The following is a 22,770-nucleotide window of genomic DNA, read 5'->3' as shown; positions in this document are numbered from 1 at the left end:
ACTCCATCCATCCATCCATCCATCCATTCATCCATCCAAACTCCATCCATCCATCCATCCATCTATCCATCCAACCACACTCCATCCATCCATCCATCCAAACTCCATCCATCCATCCATCCATTCATCCATCCATCCATCCATCCATCCAAACTCCATCCATCCATGCATCTATCCATCCAGACTCCATCCATCCATCCATCCATCCATCCAAACTCCATCCATCCATCCATCCATCCATCCAACCTTCCATCCATCTGTCCAACCATCCATCCATCCTCATAATGGCAGATTCCCCATTTAAAGCCTCACTGCTGTTGAAACATCTAAATCATGCTGAACTTTTGATTTTATACTTTGAAAATGAACCAAAATAAACAGCAAACATTTTTGAGACTTTTTTTTTTAAATTATGGGACGTTGACGTAGAAAACCGTGCAGGAACCCTGATTCTCAGTGACAGCAAAGTGCAAAGACAGCAAAATCAGCAATATGCCATAAAGCAGCACGTGGTAAACAAATGCACTGTGTTTTGTGACAAAGCAGCTCCAACAATAACAGATGGCATTCACTGGGAGAAATTTGCTTCTGTTGACTCAGGCGTTCTGCTTTAAAGCCCAACCCGTGTTCTGACTAGATTAAGAAAAGCTTCATAGAGGATTTAATCAGACAAAAGGCAACTCCAAATATCATTTCTTAAGAAAATACTTGCGTTCTCTTCTGTTTATTCATAAAGGCCTCGTACCTGAAACAAAAATATGCTTAACAATGTTGTCAAGAAGAACTCACTGATGAGTGAAATCTTGCTTTAAAGATACTGGAACAACAAAAAGGCAACAACAATGGCTTGAACAATACAGTTCCACTGGGCTACCATCGATTATGTGCTGAATGGACATAGCAACACTTTGAATCAATGCATGCAACTTCCACAAATGCTGTAGGTTGAGGAATCTCTCCACTATGAGGTGTTCAGTCATAATCTCTCCCTCGCCATCTCCAGGCTGTCAGTGATCATGCTGGGTTCTCCTTTCTGGGTCAGACTGTCTCTATCCAATGCAGCCTCACTGGCAGAATGCTCCTCCAGTTGCTCTAGTTCTTCCAGTATGGTCTGCACGCGGCGGACGCCGTCCCGCCTCGCCTGCCGTACGTCCACACGGCCTTCAGGGTCAACAGAGTCTAGCGCCAGCAGCTCTTTGGTCAAGAGCTCCTCCAGTAGCAAGTATTTCTTATCATTTTTCTTTCCGCTGAAGCTTTTCACATCCTGCTCCAACTTGGCGACTCTTTCCAGGATTTGCTGCACTTTAGCCAGCCCTGGGTGTACCGGGCACTTGACCGTCGGGTCTGCCTCAGTCTGCGCAGCCGGGACGTCGGCCGGTGCCTCCTGGGCTTCTGGTTTCGGAGGTATCTGAACTGTGATGTCGGACATGTGGTGTGGTGGCGGCTCCTGCTTCTGAGCCTGCGGAGACGCTTCGTGATGCGTTTGAGGTTGCTGGAGCGGCTGTGGTTGCGGCGACTTGGGGACGTCTGCTTCTGTGTGCAGCATTTGGGGAAGCAGCGTGCTCTCGGGTTTCTGCTGCACGATTTGATGCTCCTGCTCCGTCCTCTGGGGCATTTCTCTTGACAGGACACGCAGTGGAGCCTTGAGTGTAGAGAGGAACAGAAAAATACGTTATTTAATTCATGACCATTGCCCTGTTTCCATCAGAGTCTGTTTTTTTTAGCATGTCTTGAAGTAGAAAGGTTGAAAGAGTGAAAGCTGCAGTATGAAACTTTATGAAAAATAAGGATTACATTTTTTTTACATATTTGTTAAAATTATCATTATGACAGTATAATATAAGAGTGTTTTCTCCCAGTGCTCCCAGTACAAACTGCACAAATACACCACTCAGTCAGAAACAACCCATCAGAGCCAGGAGGAGGATCTTAGCGCTGTCAATCACTCTCACGCTCCCTGCTGCTCTACAGCTCGTTATAAACGTTACATAATGCAGCTTTAATGTTGGCAACAAATCTATATGTGGGAAAGTTCAAGGGATAAAAATATTTTTGCAAGCTAACTTAAATATGTGGAATGATTTTTAAATAATAATTTCAGAAATATCAAACATTTCAATCCTTGGATTCAAACATTTAGTCAGAACAGTTATTTTGTTTATTTATATTTTGTAAAATCTTTTTTTTCTGCAGAGAATTCAGAAAAAATTCTGATGATGATTATTATTTTGGAATATAATAATTTCCAATTATGAAATATAAAATAACATAATATAATATAATAATAGTAATATAATTCTGAAATAATAATATATTTCTTAGTGATTTATTCAGAAATAAATACTCTCTGAAAGCATTTTAATCCTTGGATTTAAAATTTTAGTCATTACAATTATTTAGTTTTGTTTATCATTTATAATCTGTATTTTCTTAATAAAAGTTTTATTTTCTGCTCATTTAATGTGAGCCACTCGTCTGCCTCATATCAAACTGTTACAACATGGTGACAATTTTCATATTCTTTATAAACGTTTACCGAGTTCACAAATAAAAGTGAAATTACCTGCGGCCTTTCCCCCATCACCTGTATCTTAACAGGTGAGTGGCTCCTGACGTGAGGCGGCAGGTGAGCAGACGTGGCGTCGCGATGTTGGGGGAAAGCGGTCGGGGAAGCCCTTTCTCTGGGGGGCTGCGCCGCGGCGGGGTAGCTGGGCCAGTCCTCCGTCTGAAGGCGATGATGGAACGGCGGCTGATGCTCGGCGTAGGGAACGCGCTGGGCGTAAACCGACGGGTTCATGTGAGGCGTCGTTTGGCCCCCTCCGCCCTCGTGGATCACTGGGATGGGGATGTAACCGGGCTGGAGACCGGAGCTGCTGGGCCGCGCTGGCTGGTGATGGGCGGCCATGTTGATCTTCAAAATAAAATAAAAAGAAAGATTCAGTTTGTGGCAAATGCAACATCATAACAGACATATAGCATCTTGGTAAAGTGATTTATTTAGAGGTATCAGAGTAAAGGGGGTTAAATACCAGAGTTGGGTAGTTAGTTACATTTACTTGAGTAACCTTTTGGGGGAAAAAAGTACTTTTAGGAGTATTTTTTACTGCGCTGTACTTTGAGTAGTTTTATTATGAAGTATTTCTACTCTTACTTGAGTAAAATTTCTGGATTTTCTACCCACTGAATGAAACCAAAACATTTTTTAACCAGAAATTCACCAGACACAGAAACACACCTGCAGTTTTCTGTTAAGGTTTTTGAAGTTTATAATTGAAAAAAACTGAATTGGACAATTTTTATTTTGTCTGATTTTGTTATTTTTTGTTTCTTATATGAATTATTGTCATTTTGGTCCTTCGAATACCAACGGCATTGTTTCCTTTAAAGATTGAAACATATTTGATCCATTTATACGTTTATTTAACCAATTCTTATTCATGAATACTTTAGCAAGGCGCAACAGTTTCAATGCTGCTCAACTGTGGAACCAACTCATAAAAAACCTGATTATACACATAATTGGCTCCTTTTAAATCACTAATCAATTTAAATCTTTCCTGCAGCCTCCCTATAAAGGCTAAAGGTCATTTGATCAAGTTTTTCCTATAAAAAGCGTCGTAAACTCGCAAAGTACCTCTGATGTTGGTGAAACCGGTGATCCGGTCTTCCCACACTCAGCATCAGAGTGTCCAAGCAGCGGCGATTTGGGTCTGTGGTGGAGCCCTGACGTCTGCGGCGCCGTGGGACCCTCGGTCCGGACGCTCTGGGCAGCAACCGGCTGGATGTAGGAGTAACACGGATGCTGCTGCTGCCTCACATCTGCTCCGTCATGGTAGACCGGGATGGGAATGTAACCCGGCCGGAGAATGGGATGCTTCATCTCTCTCACAAACGTCTTCAGAGGCTCCACAGGGATCAGTTCTGCTGATGCGCTGGGCCCGTTTGCTGACACTTCTCGAATCTGAAATGTGAATTTTACAGTAAATTTGACTGGAACTATACAATTTTATTATTTACATGCATCTGTAATAAAAATCCAGCATATGACTGAACATAAATAACCTTTTTAAACACACAACTGCATTATTATTTATAGTGATCACCACATTTATTATTCCATATTTATTACATGAATAATGTCAGTGTGCAGAGTTGGGTAGTTATATTGACTTGAATAACTTTTTTTGAAAATAATTTACTTTTAGGAGTATTTTCACAACGCTGCACTTTTTACTTTCACTTGAGTAATTTTATTAAAAAGTATTTCTCCTCCTTGTTGAGTAAAATTTCTGGATTTTCTACCCACTGAATGAAAAACAAACATGTTTTAATCAAAAACCCACCAGCTGGATGTAGGAGTAACTCGGATGCTGCTGCACAGACACACCTGCAGTTTCTATAAAATTTATAAAGTTTATTAAACTTAGAAAGTTTTATAAGTTTTTTATTGAAAGAAACATTTTCTTTTGCTTGATTTAGTTATTTTTTTGTTATTTATATGAACTATTGTCATTTTTGTCCTTAAAATACCAAAATTTCCACTTAACTTTATAATTAGGTTCATCTGATGATGTAATTTTTCAATATAAAATGATTGATAATTTGATCAGTTACTCAGTATTGGACTAGACTTTTTATCAAATACTTTTTTACCTGAGTAATTTTTTGGACAGTTACTTTTTACTCTTACTTGAGGAAACATTTTGGTTGCTCTTCCCTCCTCTGTCTTTCTGAGATTGTCACGGGATTTTTTCTGTCCCCAAACTGATTTGTTTTTTTTAATGGTGCATTAACAAAACAAACCGATCGTTGGCTCAGTCTCAGGCATTAAAAAAGGTCGTGGGGTGAGGCTGAATATTTCCTCAGCATCATGCTAAAAGTCTCACTTCTGCGCTTTGGAAAGAGGAAAACAACATCTGCCAGTCAGCCTTTAAGTGTAAAGTGATTTTTATGGTAAAATGTGTTTTATTGTATTAATATTTACATTTAGACTCAGTTATTTTCTTTTCCTGCAATGGATATTTACATCTCAATAGCTTAAAAGACACTTCTGGCATATTAATGACAGATTATTGCAACATACAGTAAAATAAAGGTGAATTTATTTTATTTTTTTAACCAGTATTTCTTCTATTTCAACAGAATTTTGTGTCTTGAACTAATTATATACATCACATATTTTGTATATTGGGCCTTAAAACCAAATTAGCTACTTTGTTCCCAACACAACCATGAAAACGTTTATATACTTAGTGGAGATTTGCTTGCAAAATAGGGAAAAACTATGATGCTTTTTTTTTTTTTAAAGTTGCGTGAATGATGAGGAGTTCCTGAAACGCTTGAAACCTGAATGGATATTATTGTATATTTGCTCCAATATGGTGGTTGAATAAAGTAAATAACAGATTAAAATCGATAAATATCTTTGTTGTTGAGCGATTTATTCAACAATTTAACAGCCAAAAGGGTTTTTGAATGGAAAATGTTGCTTCTTATATCAATTAAAATATAATTGTGACCAGTTAATTACAAACCCTGCAATTAATGTGATTAAACATTTTACTAGAGTCCCATTAGTTGTAACAAATGCTGCATGAGGAGATAATCAGTAATCACGCTAATTGATTGGTGATTCACTTTATGACCTGCTTGCTGCTCATAAACTGAAAGAAGAGAAAGGAGCTCCAACTAAAAAAAACATTTTATTTGTTACATTTAATCAAAACAAGTTTGTCAAACTTACTTTATTTACATTTGTTTAACATTACAACTTAATATATTTACTTGGATAAACTAAATAGATAGATAGATAGATAGATAGATAGATAGATAGATAGATAGATAGATAGATAGATAGATAGATAGATAGATAGATAGATAGATAGATAGATAGATAGATATGGGTATTTCTTACTACGCTGTACCTTTTACTTGAGTACAATCTTTAGTTACTCTACCAACTCTGGAGATAGATACCCAGATAAAAATGAAAACGAATTAATGTTTGAGCTTCACACTTCTCAAAATATTAAGCTGGAGAATATTTATTTCTCTTTCAGATTAAAGTCTTTGCTTTAATCTTGCAAACATTTCTAGTATTGCTGACAGAAATCACACTTCTCCTTTAACTGGAGGTGGGCCCACAGATGAAACTTGGCTTCTGGCCTTGTAGGAGCAACAGGTTCCCACCCATTTAAACTTTAAACAAACCTGCAAAAAAACTAACAGAAATCCACTGTAAACTGGGTTTATATGTAAAGCAGGAGCCTCCGTGGTGAAATAGCTGTGAACGACCCTTTGCCCTCTGCTTGCACAGGACACTGCAGACTGGCTGCACCAATTTTATCCCCCAACAGCTGTGTCTTTCCAGCAGATTCCTTAGCACACTAACTTTGGAAAACAAGAGTCTGTCTCTGGGAGGGAAGATTACCAGCTTAGTAGGCCGGGTCTTCACAGCATTTCCGATCACTTTCTGCTCTCTTATTATTATTAATAATAATTTTTACGTTATTTATATCATAATTAAAGGTCAGGCGGTTTCTCTTGCCTACTAGTGAGGTGAGAGCTGGTTGAATCCTTGTAAGGGAAAAGTTTATTACGATCTGATCGCCGTTTTTCCAAACACAGGGATCAGATCCATGCAGCGCGGTGACTCACCGAGTAATAATACCAGAGTTAGATCATGGCATGGGAATAAAACGGCAATGGTCATCTGTTATATTAGGCTTATGAGCTGTCAGTGAGGGGGAGGTGACGCTGCCTAACAAGGCCTATCGGCAACAATATTAATGTGTAACATAAAACGCAGCGCACGGATTTAAAAACACAAAATCTGCGTAACGCGCTTGGAGAAACAAAACCGACGTAAACAAACGCGTTTAGACGACATTTAACAATCACACCAACTTTATCCTCCCGGTTCCGTTACCTTTCTGGTGTCGTGTCTCGGGTCATTCCAGGTGGTGGTCCGGTTGTTGTGGTCCACGAAGAAGGGCCAGCCGGTGTGCGGGTCGATCTTCACCTCCCAGCCTAGCGGCAGAGGCTCGCTGTCGTTGGTCGCCATCGCGGCGGGCATCGGTGACTGCGTCTTCACGGCGTTCATGTTGCAGGCGGCCGAGTATTGAGACATGTTACACGGGGCGACGGTCGCTTTAAAGATTCCCACTGGTGACGTGGGGGAGTGGGCTGGAAGTTTCTGGAAATAGCGAGGGGTTAATGTCGGGGGCGGCGGACGCAGCGCGCTGGCTCCTCAGAACCCAAACACAGACGACTCGGAGCAGAATAACATTCATATCATTTTTATTTATTAATTAATTAATTAATTAAATTACCGATACATAAGTAAACAAAAACGAGCAGAAGGATTCCCCCTCGCGATGTGTCCCGGGACACAAAAGGGAATTCCTCATTTTTCCTGAATAAAAACAAATCTCTAAATAGATGGGAGTCAGACTCCCACCTGATGATGAATCTAGTCCAAAGATTTGCTTGGATTTGGTTCACAATTATGTAACTGCTGGTGTGAAAGAGTGTAGGCACGGTGACACCTCTAATGACAGTCCTTCCTCTTTATTCTGCTAATAAGAACACTGTCAAAAAACAAAAACAAAAACAGATTTTACAGCTTCCTTAAACCTAAATTATATTCGCATAGCAGCAAGTGACAATGTGAGTCAACAGAATAGATTAGAAATGAATTTTATTGTCACACATTGGGGAAATTTAACAGCAGATCTGACAGGACATGCAGGTAAGTTCACACAAATACATAAAAGACAAACAAAATTAAGAGGAATATACAACAATAAGGGCAAAATTACAACATAAAAAATGTGCAAGAATATACAAAATGTGCAAACAGACTATTTATTATATATGAATATGCTGCAAATACCTGCAAGTATGTACCGTAAAATTTATTGAGTTTGTTGGGAGAAGTGATTACAGTGGTTATAAAGTTCAGCAGCTGCTGCAGGAAGGACCTACTATAATGCTCCTTTGTGCACTTAGGATGAGTTCAATTTAGCTCTAAATTAGTCAGTTCTTAGTCAGTTCAATGGGACTTATAGTATAATTTAATGTAATGCAAACATATTCAGATTCAAACAAATTCAAAACTTTGTTTTGTATCTAATTACTGCAGTGATTTATATTATATTATATTATATTTACATTGTGTTATTAAATCCATGTAACCATTTACTTAAGGTCCGTCAGTAATGTTTGAATTGTGTGTATATATATATATATATATATATATATATATATATATATATATATATATATATACTGTATATAATATATATACACAATAAATGTCCAATAAATAATTATTTATTATTATATATTATTTATTATAAATAAATAAATAAATAAATAAATAAATAAATATCCAAACTTATTTGGATTGTAGAGGGTTAAGGAAGTGGGTCAAATATTAAACCACTCGATTCCAGAACTGTCCTTGAAGTTCGAGTGAACAGCATGTTCCGCTGGTGTGAAAAACAAGCGCTCCCTTGCGTCACACTCCGAGGTTGAGGCCTCTTACGGAAGTTACTTTGCTTAAAAAACAGCTAAGTTTATCCGATCCTCTGAATTTGCTGTCTTATTTGTAAAAGTCTCAGTAAATACAGACAGAAACAGAACATGTCCTAAGAAAACACATTTTTACAGCTAAAATTGAAACAAACCTCTGCTTTTACTACGACGGATAACCCGGAAGTCGTAGCGTGACGTAAGCCATGAGCACAGTTAGCTAGCTTCTGAGCTAGTTGACGAGTTGTTGTTTTCAGGGATTGTCTTTAGTTATTAATCTGCCTATCAGCGAATATTTCTGAGTAGATCTTAGTCGATATTGGCCATGGACGACGAAAGCTACCCAAAAACCCTGTAAGTAGTTTTAAGTGTTCAATATTCGCGGTTTATTTCGCAGCGTTTGCTAACATCAAACCGGTGGATAACTTAGCTCCTCAACCATCGATTACTAAACAAAAATCAGCCTCTGGAGCTTCATTCACGAGGTTTAAATGAGATTATTAATAATTAAATAATAATTTGATGAACGTATTGATGGTAAACTCTTTCTGTTAGCCGTTTTTGGCGTTAGGCCTTGGATTTTATGCGGATAACGTCACAATTACACTCCAAAACCTCACCTGAAGAAGTTCAAAGCGACAGAATTAAGACGTTGTATTGTTAATTTGAATCACACAGTCCGGCTGTATTTGGACTAAACTGTTTTAACATTTTATCCACTCCTTTAGGTATGTGGGAAACCTGTCCAGGGATGTTACAGAGATCTTGATTTTACAGCTCTTCACCCAGATAGGACCCTGCAAAAGCTGCAAGATGATCACAGAGGTAAAGATCCTGGTTTGGCTGCTGGTCTTTTCAGATAAATGAAAACATCACGAAAATGTTCATTTATTAAAAAATAACTTAAACTCCTACAGATTGCTTTAGTGTGTCGTGGTTTATTTCTTACATATAAGGCTGTGATTATGTCTGTTGCTTGTCTGTTGTTCCAGTCACACTTTTTCCTTCCAGTAAACTTTCCATGAACATGCATGGATGCTGCACCCTGAATTGCCAGCCTTTTAAATAAACACTTGAAATATTACTGTGTGTTTACAGTGGATTTAAATAATTGAGTTTTTATTTGAGTCATTTGAATAAATGAACTCTTTGATGGTATTTATTTTGCTTTGCGTCATTTTTCCGCAGCACACAAGCAATGACCCATATTGCTTTGTGGAGTTCTACGAGCGCAGAGATGCAGCTGCAGCCCTGGCAGCCATGAATGGCAGGAAGATACTAGGAAAGGTGAGAGGAAGAGTATTAAAATAAAATGAAATGGGCAACTCATCTAAATAAAGTTTATTTTGATTCTTGTGTATGGTCGTTTTTTGGGGGGGTTTAATCTTTTTTGCAGCTTTAATGAGGTTCAATTATTCTTTTGCTTTTAGGAAGTCAAAGTCAACTGGGCAACCACCCCTAGTAGCCAGAAGAAAGACACCTCCAGTAAATTTATCATTATTTTCATCATTGTTTTAAAATTAGATGAATAATTATTTAGAATTTTTAAGATGATGTAAAGTATTTGCTTCTGTTTTTGCTTTTTCTCAGATCACTATCATGTTTTTGTGGGTGATTTGAATCCAGAGATTACTACTGATGATGTCAGGGCTGCATTTTCACCTTTCGGGGCAATCTCGTAAGTTCATTTTTTAAAACATAATTATAATGAAATGCGTGTTTAAAGTGGAGCTCCTTAGTTTTAGCATTTGATCTGTTAAAAGTTGGGTAGAAATTAGCTTTGTGAAGCTGCTCTGTAAGCCTAACACCAACTGTGACCATGTTTACATGCACCCAACTGGGGATTTGATTCAACAAAATGCTCACAAGTAAGAACATTTTCTGAGAAGATGAAGATCCGGTGTCGGCAAACAGATGCCCACTGAGGCTTCGTTCTCACAGCAGGCAAATGTGACCGATATCTGACGTTTTCATGGCAATCTGATCGGCCCAATTCTGATCTTTTTCAACCGGAAAATAAATAAATTAATCAGATACATATCCGGTCTGAAACGGAGGCATGCGTCGTAGCTCTGCACTGGAAGAAAACAGAAGAGGGATAAATGGAAGTAAACAATGACTGAAAATGATAATTATAAGATTTTAAAAGAAATCTGTGTCAGAGAAGTTCATCACATCACAATCCCACCGCTTCAGTTCTGACTACGCATCCAAACAGCCTTCCATACAGAACATGCAGTGACTTCGCTGCTGTGTGACGTTTTACGTATGCTTTGTACGGAGGACTGATCCGGCCAAAATTGACAAGAAAATAATTTAGTGACAAAATAAAATTAAAAATTACTAAATAACTGAAGAAATAAGTAAATTGAAAATGAATAAATATTTGTATAAATAAATGAACACTTTTGGAACTTTTCTGTGAACCTACATAACCTGATGCTGCTGAATTTTGAGGCAAGAAATGCTATTTCTGCTCTATATTTTAAATGTATTTTATTTTCACAATTATTTACTTTCATATTTATTTAATTATTGTCAATTTTGGCATTATAAGTACTCCCATAGAACATACAAAATTGGATTTTGGTTGCTTAAATAAGAGTAAGTGTCTTCATGTAGACATGGTTACTGGTACTAACACATGTTTTTATTTTAAATATGATCTTACATACAGTACTTTGTAAAAGTTTTTATTCCCTCAAACCTTTTTTATATTTTATCATCCTTTAGCTTCAAATTTCAATATATTTTATTGGGATTTAGATTTTTGATAAATCAACTAGAATTACCACATAATTCAGAAGTGAGAGGAAAATGATAAATTATTTTAAAAATATTTTAGAAATAACCAATTACCTTCAGAAGTAACATAATCAATAAAGTCCATCTGTGTGTAATTTGTTTTAAATATAAACCCAGCTGTTCTGCAAAGGTCAAAGGTTTATTACAGAACAATCAGTCTCTCCAGGATTTCACGATTGTCTTTTATAAACTTATGTATTTTTTTATATTACTTTAGAAATATTTTCAAAGAATTTTGTGATATTTTTTCTTGTGCATATAGAATAAAACAGGATGAAAAGACAGATTGGACACATGAATAGTTTTATTCTTTAAAGAAACTAAATCGCTTGGTTTCAGCAAACACTGACACATTTTTAAATTAAAAAAGATAAATGTATTCAAGAAGCTTAAATGAAATAATGACCATATCAAAGGTAGTTTGTTTATATTTTACTTGTGTAAACTTGTGAGTTTTGGTTGCCATGTTGGGGCTGAAACAACTAATCGGGTTAATCGATTATTGAAATAATCGACAAATTTATTAATCGATTTATCACTAACTGGAGTTTACAAACTCTAAAATTAGCCATTTACTGAAAAAAATCTACATATTTAAAGCAGGAATTAAGTCAAAAATATATACATCATCCAATTTAGATGAAAATCTTTGTAAATATTTTCAACGCAGAACTCCTTGCATGTCAAAGTTTGACCCCAGACTGCAGTAGACATAATAAATACTGCCACCTGCAGGTGAGAGTTGGCATTACTTTTATCCAATGATTTCAATCATGTTATGCAGAAGAAATTAAAATAAAGTCACAATTATTAATTATTGCAAAACAAAAATTGTGAATCAGATGATTTTGCGTGGAGGGTTGAACATTAAAGGAGCAGAGAAATGAGATCTAAGCTAACTCTGGAGGAGCAACAGAAAGCCACAGCTCAGGTGGGAAGAACAGCATTATTAAAAACCATAAGAAGAAAAGTTTGGAAACGCGTGACAGAAGGTGAAACTTTAATAAACAATTTTGGCAGAAAAATTCCTACTGCACCCAAACTCCATGTTGAAACACGGTGGTGGCAGCATCATGATGTGTGGAGGCTCTTTTTGCAGACAAATGAAGGATTCCTTTGTTATTAATGTTAAAAGCTGCATAAATTGTGCATTAATTTGTGGTTTTCTATCACATAATTCCCTCAAAACCAGAATAAATGTAATATTTATCAAATGACGGATTTAAGATGCTCAGGGTGAAGGAAGACTTTTGCAGAGCAGTGTGTGGTTCTAACCACTCTAACAGATTTAAGCAGTCATGTGGGTTGTGTGTTTTACGGTTTGTGCATTTAACCAGTTCCTGCATTTTATCGTCATGTAGAGCGCGGTAAGTGAACCGAGCGCTTCAGAGCAACGTGCAAGCTTTGTGTGTGAACCTGAACTGCCTTTAAAGTACTTCTTCACAGTGAAGTTTTAATAGCCCTTTGGTTATTTTACAGAAATGCTCATAGGATTGGACAGCAGCTTGAAGGCTAACAGCAAGGAGCTGTGCACTCTGGAGACTCAGATGTAGTTTTTTTTCTTCCTCTATAAATTTTTTAAATTCCCACATGTCTTTATTTGCAGATAAAACCGTGTATTTTATTTTTTTATTACTTTTTTAACCTCGACAGCTTTGCTTAAATTGTCTCATTTTTGGATTTGTGTAGTGTTGTTTGTAGATCAATGATCCTCTTCTAAAATTTTCTGAAAATGTCAATTTCTCAAAATTTACAGCTGCCCAAAGTCCAAACGGCATAATGGTGGTAAAGAATTGACCAGGAAAAATACAGAAATCTGTTAACAGGCCACGTATGCCATTTAATTCCTTTTTTCTTCTGATATTTCATATATATTTATATATATATATCTACATTTATGTCTGTAGGAATAGCAGTTACAGCAGATTTTAGGAATGCATGGTAATCTGTCAATTTAATCTCTAGGATTGAGCCAAAATGTGGTGAAATAATTTAAAGTATACTGTAGGCTGCATGTATTTGTTCATGTTTGTTTTGAAGAAGTCAGCCATAGGTCATGTTAGCTATTTTAACCCACTGTAGGTCAGAGTAGAGGAGTTAAACTGTGTGTTTGCGTGGTTCCTTTTTTTTTTTACTGAAGATTTTCTTTCTAAATTTTGCTGATTTCATTTTTTTTCCTCGTTTTCCCCTCAGAGATGCTCGTGTCGTGAAGGACATTACAACTGGCAAATCAAAAGGGTATGGATTTGTGTCCTTCTACAACAAACTGGTAAGGCTTCAGTACAGGAACACAGACCGAAGGTTATGTTTTTCCTTTATTATTCTACCTTTTTAAAATGCTCAGAATAGATGAAATGATAGCCAGCCGTGCCACTAAACATCACACACCACAGTTTCCTCATTGCCAATGCCAGTTTTTAAGTTTTGCAGAATTGAAAACTGTAATTTCTGTAGTTTTTTTGTTGTTGTTGTTGTTTCTGAAGAGCGCCGCTGTTCCTCTGTTTGGCTTTCAGGATGCAGAAAATGCGATCTCTCACATGGCGGGTCAGTGGCTCGGAGGGCGGCAGATCAGGACAAACTGGGCGACGCGTAAACCTCCGGCCCCAAAAAGTGCTCAGGACAGTGAGTATTGACAGGAAATTATTCATTTAAAGACACTTACTGCCATTATTTTAATCAATTATTCTACAATTAATCAATTAATATGATTTTTGTTTTTTCCACATTCAACAGAATTTTTTAATTTAACCACTTAGGCTTCTTTTATTTGTGAGTTTTTAATAAGAATATAAACATTGAATTGCCTAAAATGCAATGACAGCATTTATTGAGTCTCACACTTTAAAACTCTTTCATATTCACAACAAACTCCGTTAAAAATGCAACAAACTTTCAACAAATGTTGCCAACACAGATGTCTGTCTGTTGCTTCGATAGAGAGGATGGGGAATCTGCAATCTGGGATTACAACCCTGTAATCTACCATAGAGCTGAAACGATTAATCACGATTAATCAGTTATTCAAATAATCAACAACTATTTTAGTAACTGATTAATCATAAAGAGGCAGATTTCTAGAAGAATGACACATTCAGAGAAGTAATTATACCAAAATTGTTTTAAAAAAGTAAACATTTTGCATTTAAGATTTTAAAAAAGTTCTCTAGAAAACTTGTCTAGAGAGTCCGGTTCTTTTGGGGAGGTCTGAATCCTAATCGAACTCTAAAATCTGAACTCTGGTTTGGTTTGAATGCATATGTGAACACTAAGAGACCGGAGAGCGCTCCACAAGCAGGACATGGTCTACAGCGCAGGGCATTCTGGGTAAATGCTACTAAAACAAACATGCTAGCAGGAGAAATGACTCGTGGTCTTTTACTAAAGCCAAAACACAAATCCCTCAAACACTAAAATCTGAAGCTACTCCATTTTAGTTTACATTTTGCGAAGAAGGAAGTTGCACTCAGTGTCTTTTCCAGTGGTTTTGTCTCGTTTCCTTCAGTGGTTCTTGGTGCAGCGCCCCCACAGGTGAGGAGGGGAACAGGTTTTTCAAAAGGATTGGTTTGTTTGAATCTTAGCAGCTGAAAATGTAACAAATGTTGCAACTTTGGTCGTCAATCGAACAAAAGTGGGAAAACCAGCCTTTCAACCAGGGCCGTTTCCATGGTAACCTGATAATCTGATTCAGCCTTGATTCCTGCTCTGAGGATGCACCTTCAGCGTTAAAACAGTGATCTCTTCATGGATTGGTTTTGTTTTAAAATCTGTTGTTGTTTTTGTTTTGTTTTTTGTCAGACGGCTCAAAGCAGCTGAGGTTTGATGACGTGGTGAATCAGTCGAGTCCACAGAACTGCACGGTGTACTGCGGCGGGATCCAGTCGGGTCTCACAGGCGAGTGCCACATTCTCTGGAGGCCATTGTTCCACCATGTCGTCACTCTATAATTATAGGTGTCTTACCAGTTGCCTGACTGGAAGAATCAACCAGAATGACATTTTTTTTCTCCTCTGTGGTTCTTCCAGAACATCTGATCCGACAGACATTTTCACCATTTGGTCAAATCATGGAGGTCAGGGTATTTCCAGAGAAAGGATATTCCTTCATCAGGTATTATTAGAGCTCATGGCAGCGTTTCGCCTCTAGATGTCAACAGTAGCATGTTGGCAGTAACACGGCCTGTGTTCTGATTCGTTTTGTTCTTTTTGTGTTGAAGGTTCTCCACCCATGACAGCGCTGCGCACGCCATCGTCTCTGTAAACGGGACAGTCATTGAGGGACAGATGGTGAAGTGCTACTGGGGCAAAGAGTCTCCTGACATGGCAAAAAGCTCGCAGCAGGTTGGTGTTACATGACGGAAAACAGGCGAAACCTAAACTGAACATGGCGGCATCGTCAGAGAGGCTGGAAGGGCTAATATGAAAATACAGGACAGTCCTGTAAAAAAGTAACAACCCTAAACTTAAAGCCAGAGCTGCTCTGAAGTCGTTTAGGTCAAATTATATGTTTGTGTCAAATCTTAGAAAACCCAGACATATAAAAACATGAAGAAACGAAATAAGTTAAACCTTTTTAGATGTTTTTTAGGAGTATTTTGGATAGGGGTAAAATAATTAATCAAATTAATCGTGATTAATCGATTGCTGAAATCACAATCAACGATTAATCATTAAAATATACAGACTCTAAAAAAGGCAATTTTCTGGAAAAATATCACACTCAGAGCAGTAATTAAGTCACAACTGTACAAAAATTGTCTACATTTTTCATTTAAGATAAAAACACATTTGTCTGTAAGGATATATGCTTGTCTAAAACTTTCCTATCCAATCGCATTAAAAGACTGAACTACAGAGTTCAATCTATAAGTTGAAATAAAATAATAAAAAAGTAGGAGTTAAGATTTTATATATTATACCACTTTCAGGGTTAAAATGGTCTACTCAAAGTCCACTGCTAAACACAGTCGAGAATCTTTGCTAGAAAGCTAGAGAACCGTGTGTTTTTCTTCCATGTCACAGGTATGTGGTACTTTGTGTTGCTTTATCACTTAAAATCCCAATAAAATATATTTAAGTTTGTGGTTTATTTAGACCAAGAGGTATAAATACTATATTTTTCTACATTTAACATTTCCTGGTGATGAATCCAGTAACAATGAGTGTCTATTTTCACACAGTTGTTTTAAAAGTACCTGAGAAAATGATGTTTGAAGCAAAATTTGGCGTCTGTCCAGAAGTTACTGCTGCATCAGAGATTTTTGTTTTCATTTTTTTACAGATGTCATTGTTTTATTTGTGCCAAACAAATTAGTCAATGTGTGGCAGACAGACTGTGGATTCAGGATCTTGGCAAGAGATTCAGCTCAAGTGTTGTTTGTGTTTCTGCCTCCCAACTACGACACATGGTCACTGTAAAACTTTGACCAGTTTGATTTATTTAATAAATAACAAAATCTGACACAGATTTCCAATCAGTTTCTGGTTTTTCATGTCATTTCTATTTTTGTGAAGTCTTTTAGAAGTATTAATCACTAGAACTGAAACAATTAATCATGATTAATCGATTATCAAAATAATTGAACTAATTTAGTAATCGATTAATCGTTAACTGGAGTAGATGGAAAAAAGAGGCCATTTGGTGAAATGACAACATATTCAGGGCAGTAAAGTTGTACAAACTGTATATTTGTTTTGTATTTAAGATAAAAACATCGTTGTCTGTAAATGTTTTTGCCAAAACTGATCAAATGGCAGTTTTATCTTCACCCAGTTCCATTTACTGAAGCAACGCTATGTTGCATCTTAGCCAGTAAAATGTTTTTCTTATCAAATAAGGAATCAAAGTATTTGTTTGTTTGCATCTTTTAATGTACTTCAAATGTATAAAAAGGCTTGAGTGTAGGGCCGAAACGATTAATTGTGATTAATTGATTATTAAAATAATCGTCTAATTTGGTAATTGTTACCTGGAGTACACAGGCTCACAGAAAAAAGGCAGTTTGGTGAAAAATAAAACGCATTTAGGGGAGTAATTAAGCCAAAGCTGTACAAAAAAATAGACATTTGTGTTTAAAAAAAACACAAACTTTTTTGTCTGTGAATATGTTCGACCCAGAACTCCTTCAAGTTTTAGCAGTTTTAGCTTCACCCAGTTAAAATACTGTAAAAATACAAAAAATCTCCCTATTATTAAGCAACTTTTGCTATTTAGGTATTAATCAGTTAATCTAGAAAGTAATCAATCGATCAGCCCTGTTAAGCAGAAAAGGTTGAACTTTTCACATTTTGTACTTTTTAGCTGCAGGTTCGTCCTAAATGGATGTTACATTATCGGATTTTAGAACATAAGGTGTTTATTTTCTTCTTTTAGTAATGGTTCGATAAAAAATCTTCAGAATGAGCCATCTTTTTAAAAAAAAATGGTTTTATTTAATCAGATTGTTAATCTGATGAATTGTGTTTTGTACCTGTGTCAGGTGGATTACAGCCAGTGGGGCCAGTGGAGCCAGGTGTACGGAGACCCGCAGCAGCAGCAGCAGCAGCAGCAGCAGCAGCAGCAGCAGCAGCAGCAGCAGCAGCAGCAGTACGGCCAGTACATGGCCAACGGCTGGCAGGTTCCCTCCTACAACATGTACGGACAGACATGGAGCCAGCAGGGATACGGAGCCGAGTGAGTTCACTTCCTCTTCCATTAGGACGCCGTCTCTTTAAGAAGAATCCCTGACAACACTTCACCATATATGGAGTTCCTACTGCGGAATTATTTTTAAAGTTCAGATCAACATGAAATACAAATTTAATTTTGAAGATTTTCTTTTTAATTTCCAGGCTTTTTTTCTGTTCATTTTTTTAAAGCTCTTACAATTTAAACACAATTAGTCAGGGTGCTTAAAATTCTTCAAGATTGATTAAATTCAATTAAAATTTTATCACAATATTTTGTGGTACTATTATCATCATAAAAATTACAATAAAAAACTGTTTATTGCTTTTTTTATACAACGGTATTGTTGTTTGAGAAATGTTCCCATTTTTAATGTTTTTTTTATTACACCAGTCACATTAACAAATGTGATTCATGTAATTAAACTGCAAATTGTAACTGAATTTAATTATATTTTCCAATTAATTGATGCGGCGTTCATTGACCAAAGGTAGGAAAGAAGGAGTAAATTAGGGATGACAAAGTATCGGCACCAATATCAGTATGGAACAAGATCAGTCATTTTTTTAACCAATCGGAATCGGTCCGATGAATGAAATTGGGCCGATATGAACGACCAGTAGTTATTTTTTATCCATGTCTGGTTATTCTTTTCCCCAAAGGTGTTAAAATGGCAGTGAAATCCATATAATATCAGTAAATATAGATTATAGACATAGTGGAAATATTAATATTGGATATTGATATTGGGCCAAATGTTCATATCTGTGCATCTCTAGAGTAAATATAACAATCTGGGGGTTTTAAACATTGTTAAACTGAATTTATTTGAGACCAAAGCATCAGAATGAAAAGTTTTATCATCCAGTTTTTGGTAGAAGGAGAAAAACGATAAATGAAGCAAACGAAAATTATTGCACTTGTTTTAATTTATCAAGCAATTAATTGATTTATTGCTGATTGCGACAGGTAAAGTTAAAAGTTTGTTCTTTTATTGTTTCCTACTTTTGTATTGTTTTACATGTCTTTTTTTAAAAAGTCAGAAGTTATGCAAGACGTATATGAAGTGAACAAACTTTGTATAATCAGTTTAAAACCGTTTTCTTCCCCCAGACATTTTGAACTCTGCTAAACTTTTAGTAAAATCCGTATTTCACTGTTGAAACTGAAATGTTTGAGTAAATATTTGCTGATCTGCTCGGCCTGCAGGCAGTCGCAGTCGACAGCCTGGATGGGCGGCTACGCCTCGGCCCCGACGCCTCCCGACACCGTCGTTTCCAACGTGGGGAATTTCAACATGGCCGGCTACCAGATGCAGTGAGACGTTTCCGACCCGAACACGCCACCAAGGGAAAAAACAGAAACAAAACGGCACTTTTCTTCTGGACAGAAACGAGAGAACAGGAGTCGTATTTATACAGAGTTTGGTCGTTAACAACCGGTTTTATAAATCACTCTCCTCCTGACTCAGATTTTGTTAATATGGTGATTATTTACAATTTTGATGTTTTAGAAAAGGAAAACCAAAGCAGCTAACCTGGCCTGAATATCGAAGGATAAACCAAAAGTTTAAACGTTTGAAATCCAAACAGAAAAACATCTTATAGTTACTAATTTTGCTGTTTTTAAATCCAAAACTTGACATTTCAAAACACTTTGGGAATGTGATGAATTTAGCAGCATGAATGTTAAATGATCCTCCCTCCCAGTCCTGAAATGTTTTTAGAAATATATTTTAGTGAATTTACTAATAGGGATGTTTTTCTAAAACAGAACAAACTTTAGTTTTTCCTTTTCATGCCGGGTTTCGACGCAGTTTTGCATAAATCAATCGTTATTGAAGATTATTATTCGGCTGCTTCGTGTTGCTCTTTAAAATATGTCAGAAATATAAGTGGGATTTTTGTTTTCCTGAATAAAGTTTGTGTACAAAGAAATCCTAAGAACGCCATCTTTTTAAAGGAGTTTATTTTCATCTTTTGCAGTGGAGGGCTTGTCGTTTTCAGATGTTGATGGTTTTATTTTGGATGATAATGCAGCCGAGTTTGAATTTATGCTGTTGAATCTGGAAAAGGCTGCACCTTTATAGTCCCTGTGTAAATAAGCTTAAAACTTGGTAGAGGTGACAGGCTTTCTGCTCATTTTGAAGCAGTTTGGTCAGAGGAGCTCTCTCTTTTTAAATGTTGATTTCTGGTTGGCAGCAGGATTTATTGAATTTTCATTTGATGCTTACAAATTTTAGCAAGATTTATTTATTTTTGTTCTTTTAAAACATTTTCATTTCTAGTCAAATTACAATAAGGCAATTACTTGAATCCTGCTGTTTTGGGTTTTACTTGTGCTTTTCGGCATGGTGTGTCAGAATTTAAAAGGCATATATCAGCATTTTCACCAGGAAGATTAATTAATTTACATTATAAAAATTTAGATTTATCTGCTCTTTCTGTAATTCACCACAAAAACAAAATATAGACCACATATTTTTGCCAGCTGATGTGATTCTAACTAGAATAAATGTACAGTGATTGTGTAAGCCTCACTTTTTCCACATAAAATCTCCATCTTTTACTACGATGCGTTGAGACACGCCAGTCAAACTCTAGAAGTTTATCTCCAGGTTTGTTATTTGTAAACCAAGTTCTTTAGACCTAAAAGTGCTGGATAAGAGGAATAAATACTGATTTGCAGTCCAACTCATTTGTTTGGTTTTGATGCTCAACGTTGAAGCTAATTATCAGGGCTAAACATGCATGAGGAACTTTTGGGGATTTAATTCAACCTGCAGAAATCAGTAAACATTTTGTGGACAAATAACATCTGGAAAAAGAAAAAAGGTTTTTAATTTCTGGGTAAACTTTCTGCTCACAAACAACCATGTCCACCTTAGCGACGATCCGTCTTATCCTGGCTATAAACTCTGTTGTGTCCTCTTACTTTATTCCTTTAATTTATTTCATAATACTGAAAATAAAACGCATCCATTCAACATGTTCCTCTTTTTAAACCAAACAGTTTCTCCAGTAAAAACATAAAAACTGAATATCACAGCTTCTATATATGGTATTCACTTCCTGTTTAAGAGCAGTGTGGTTGCCAAGGTATTTTTATTGACAAAAATCCTTTTAAAAATGTACCGCAGCGTTCTTGTTTTCATTTTTTGTAGATTGAACCTTTGCTGTATGATATGTGCCCTTTAAAAAGCTAATTTCTGTGCTGAACGAAATGTTTTGGTTCTTTTCAGTTCTGAAGTGTTCAAGGAATCGTAAACCTTTATAAAATGTACATAATGTTGATTAACACCCTCTAGAAGAATATTCTTTTTGAATATTTTAGCAGCATAATTTATGAATACGCCTTAATTGATTTGTTAATAAAGTCAAACGGCCGATTTGTTTTGAAAACGTTGAATTTTTCCTCGTATTTATGTGTGTGCCATTTCCTGTGTGCAGCACAGCGGCTGAGCTGCTCCAACGAATCGCTTCGGACGTGAATGTAATTATTTTTTGGAGCTGTTGAAGTTAGCAGAAAAGAAAACTCAGTCACTTCAAATAAAGGAGCATTTGTACCTCGTTGTTCAGGACGTTTATTAGACATGATGAATGTTTTCTATGAGAAAGTCTGACGGCAAAACACAAACACTGTAAAACTGCATTTTATGCAACATTAACAGATTTAATCAAACTAAAGATTTTTAACTTACAGGACAATATTTTTGCAGCTCACTTCTAAAGGCCTCGTAGGTCTAGTCAAAGTAAGTTACTATCCAATATATAATGAGCTTTTGTGCTCATTCTGAAAAGGCGACACTAGACATTAGAATATGAAGTAAAAACATTTTATTTTTTCACTAACACCACTGTGTAGGTATTTATTTTGCAACACAAGTGGTTCAATCATAGCGAAGAGAAAAGTTTGATCTCTACACAGGGACAGAAACTAAGTACACCCCTGCTGCTTCTGTATGGATTAAGTGGGGAAGTTGAGTTTATTTATTAGCTTTAACACCATTAAAAAAAACAACTTTTGTAGTTATTTTCTGTGAAACAATGAGCAGGTGTTGCTGAGTATTAGTCTGGAAAGTTATAAGCAGTGGTGCTTTCAAAAGGGGGGACAAAGGGGACCAAAGCCCATGCCTGAATTTTTTATCTTCTTTTTTTTAAAGTTTCGCCAGCCTACATTTTTTACAGGCCTGGTCTGACCACCTTCATAAAACTAAAAGGAAGCACCACTGGTTATAAGGTCGATCCCAGGATGTTAAAGGAACATTTTCCAAATGTGAAAAATATTTCTTACATCTTTCTCTTTTCCACCTCCTTGTCCAAATCGACTGAAATCAACCCAGAGCAAATTCTTATAATTTTTTTCTAAATATATATTAATTGGTCCATTATTGTGAAAACTGTAACGCTCCACGTGTGAAAATAAAACAGTTCAGATTCTTTTTGGCACTTTGACATTAACTCTGATTGATTTACAGCTAGACAGGACAAATAAAAAATAAAAAAGTGGGAAATGTCTGTCTCCAGGCCTCGGTATGCTAACTGTTAGCATTAGTGGCATGATAGTTAAAAAGGGATTGAAGGAGAAACTCTAAAGACACCCTCCATGTTTTTTGGCACAACTTGTAGAGATGGGAATTTTTATTAACAGCAGAATAATCTCACAACGATGAAGTCGGGTTTTTGTGGAGTCAGATTTGAGTCACTTCCAATCTGTTTGATTGGATTCCAGTGAGAACAATTTACCAGCCCAGCAGGAGCTTCTCTG

The 22,770-nt window shown here is 36.5% G+C and overlaps 2 protein-coding genes across 2 annotated transcripts; one reads left to right on the top strand and one right to left on the bottom strand.

Annotated features, from left to right (window-relative positions):
• Window positions 1-385: 385 nt before the first annotated feature.
• bag3 (BCL2 associated athanogene 3) lies at window positions 386-7,219 on the bottom strand. The gene is made up of 4 exons (XM_028007698.1): window positions 6,929-7,219; window positions 3,635-3,961; window positions 2,564-2,911; window positions 386-1,642 (listed from the first exon to the last, which is right to left on the bottom strand). Exons 1-4 carry the CDS (start codon window positions 7,127-7,129, stop codon window positions 977-979), a joined length of 1,542 nt encoding a protein of 513 aa, XP_027863499.1. The 5' UTR covers window positions 7,130-7,219; the 3' UTR covers window positions 386-976.
• A 1,328-nt stretch (window positions 7,220-8,547) lies between these two features.
• Window positions 8,548-21,568, top strand: tial1 (TIA1 cytotoxic granule-associated RNA binding protein-like 1). Its single transcript, XM_028006470.1, has 12 exons — window positions 8,548-8,889; window positions 9,264-9,360; window positions 9,724-9,822; window positions 9,966-10,020; window positions 10,126-10,213; window positions 13,534-13,609; window positions 13,854-13,962; window positions 15,136-15,231; window positions 15,363-15,447; window positions 15,554-15,677; window positions 17,816-18,009; window positions 19,213-21,568. The coding sequence occupies exons 1-12, from the start codon at window positions 8,861-8,863 to the stop codon at window positions 19,322-19,324; spliced, it is 1,164 nt and encodes a 387-aa protein (XP_027862271.1). The 5' UTR covers window positions 8,548-8,860; the 3' UTR covers window positions 19,325-21,568.
• The last annotated feature ends 1,202 nt before the right edge of the window (window positions 21,569-22,770 follow it).

This window comes from Xiphophorus couchianus, chromosome 22 (assembly GCF_001444195.1).
Source record: "Xiphophorus couchianus chromosome 22, X_couchianus-1.0, whole genome shotgun sequence".
Lineage (NCBI taxonomy): Eukaryota > Metazoa > Chordata > Actinopteri > Cyprinodontiformes > Poeciliidae > Xiphophorus > Xiphophorus couchianus.
The sequence above is the reverse complement of the archived record's forward strand: the minus strand, read 5'-3'. Positions and strand labels throughout refer to the sequence as shown.

Bases quoted from the DNA above. Each gene is read 5' to 3' on its own strand.
- bag3 (XM_028007698.1), bottom strand. From the start codon at position 7,129: ATGTCTCAATACTCGGCCGCCTGCAACATGAACGCCGTGAAGACGCAG. The intron at 3,962-6,928 runs GTAACGGAACCG...TTCACATTTCAG, and splicing joins CGAGACACGACACCAGAAAG to ATTCGAGAAGTGTCAGCAAA. The intron at 1,643-2,563 runs GTAATTTCACTT...TCTACACTCAAG, and splicing joins TGATGGGGGAAAGGCCGCAG to GCTCCACTGCGTGTCCTGTC.
- tial1 (XM_028006470.1), top strand. From the start codon at position 8,861: ATGGACGACGAAAGCTACCCAAAAACCCT. The intron at 9,823-9,965 runs GTGAGAGGAAGA...TTTTGCTTTTAG, and splicing joins GCAGGAAGATACTAGGAAAG to GAAGTCAAAGTCAACTGGGC. The intron at 10,214-13,533 runs GTAAGTTCATTT...TTTTCCCCTCAG, and splicing joins TCACCTTTCGGGGCAATCTC to AGATGCTCGTGTCGTGAAGG.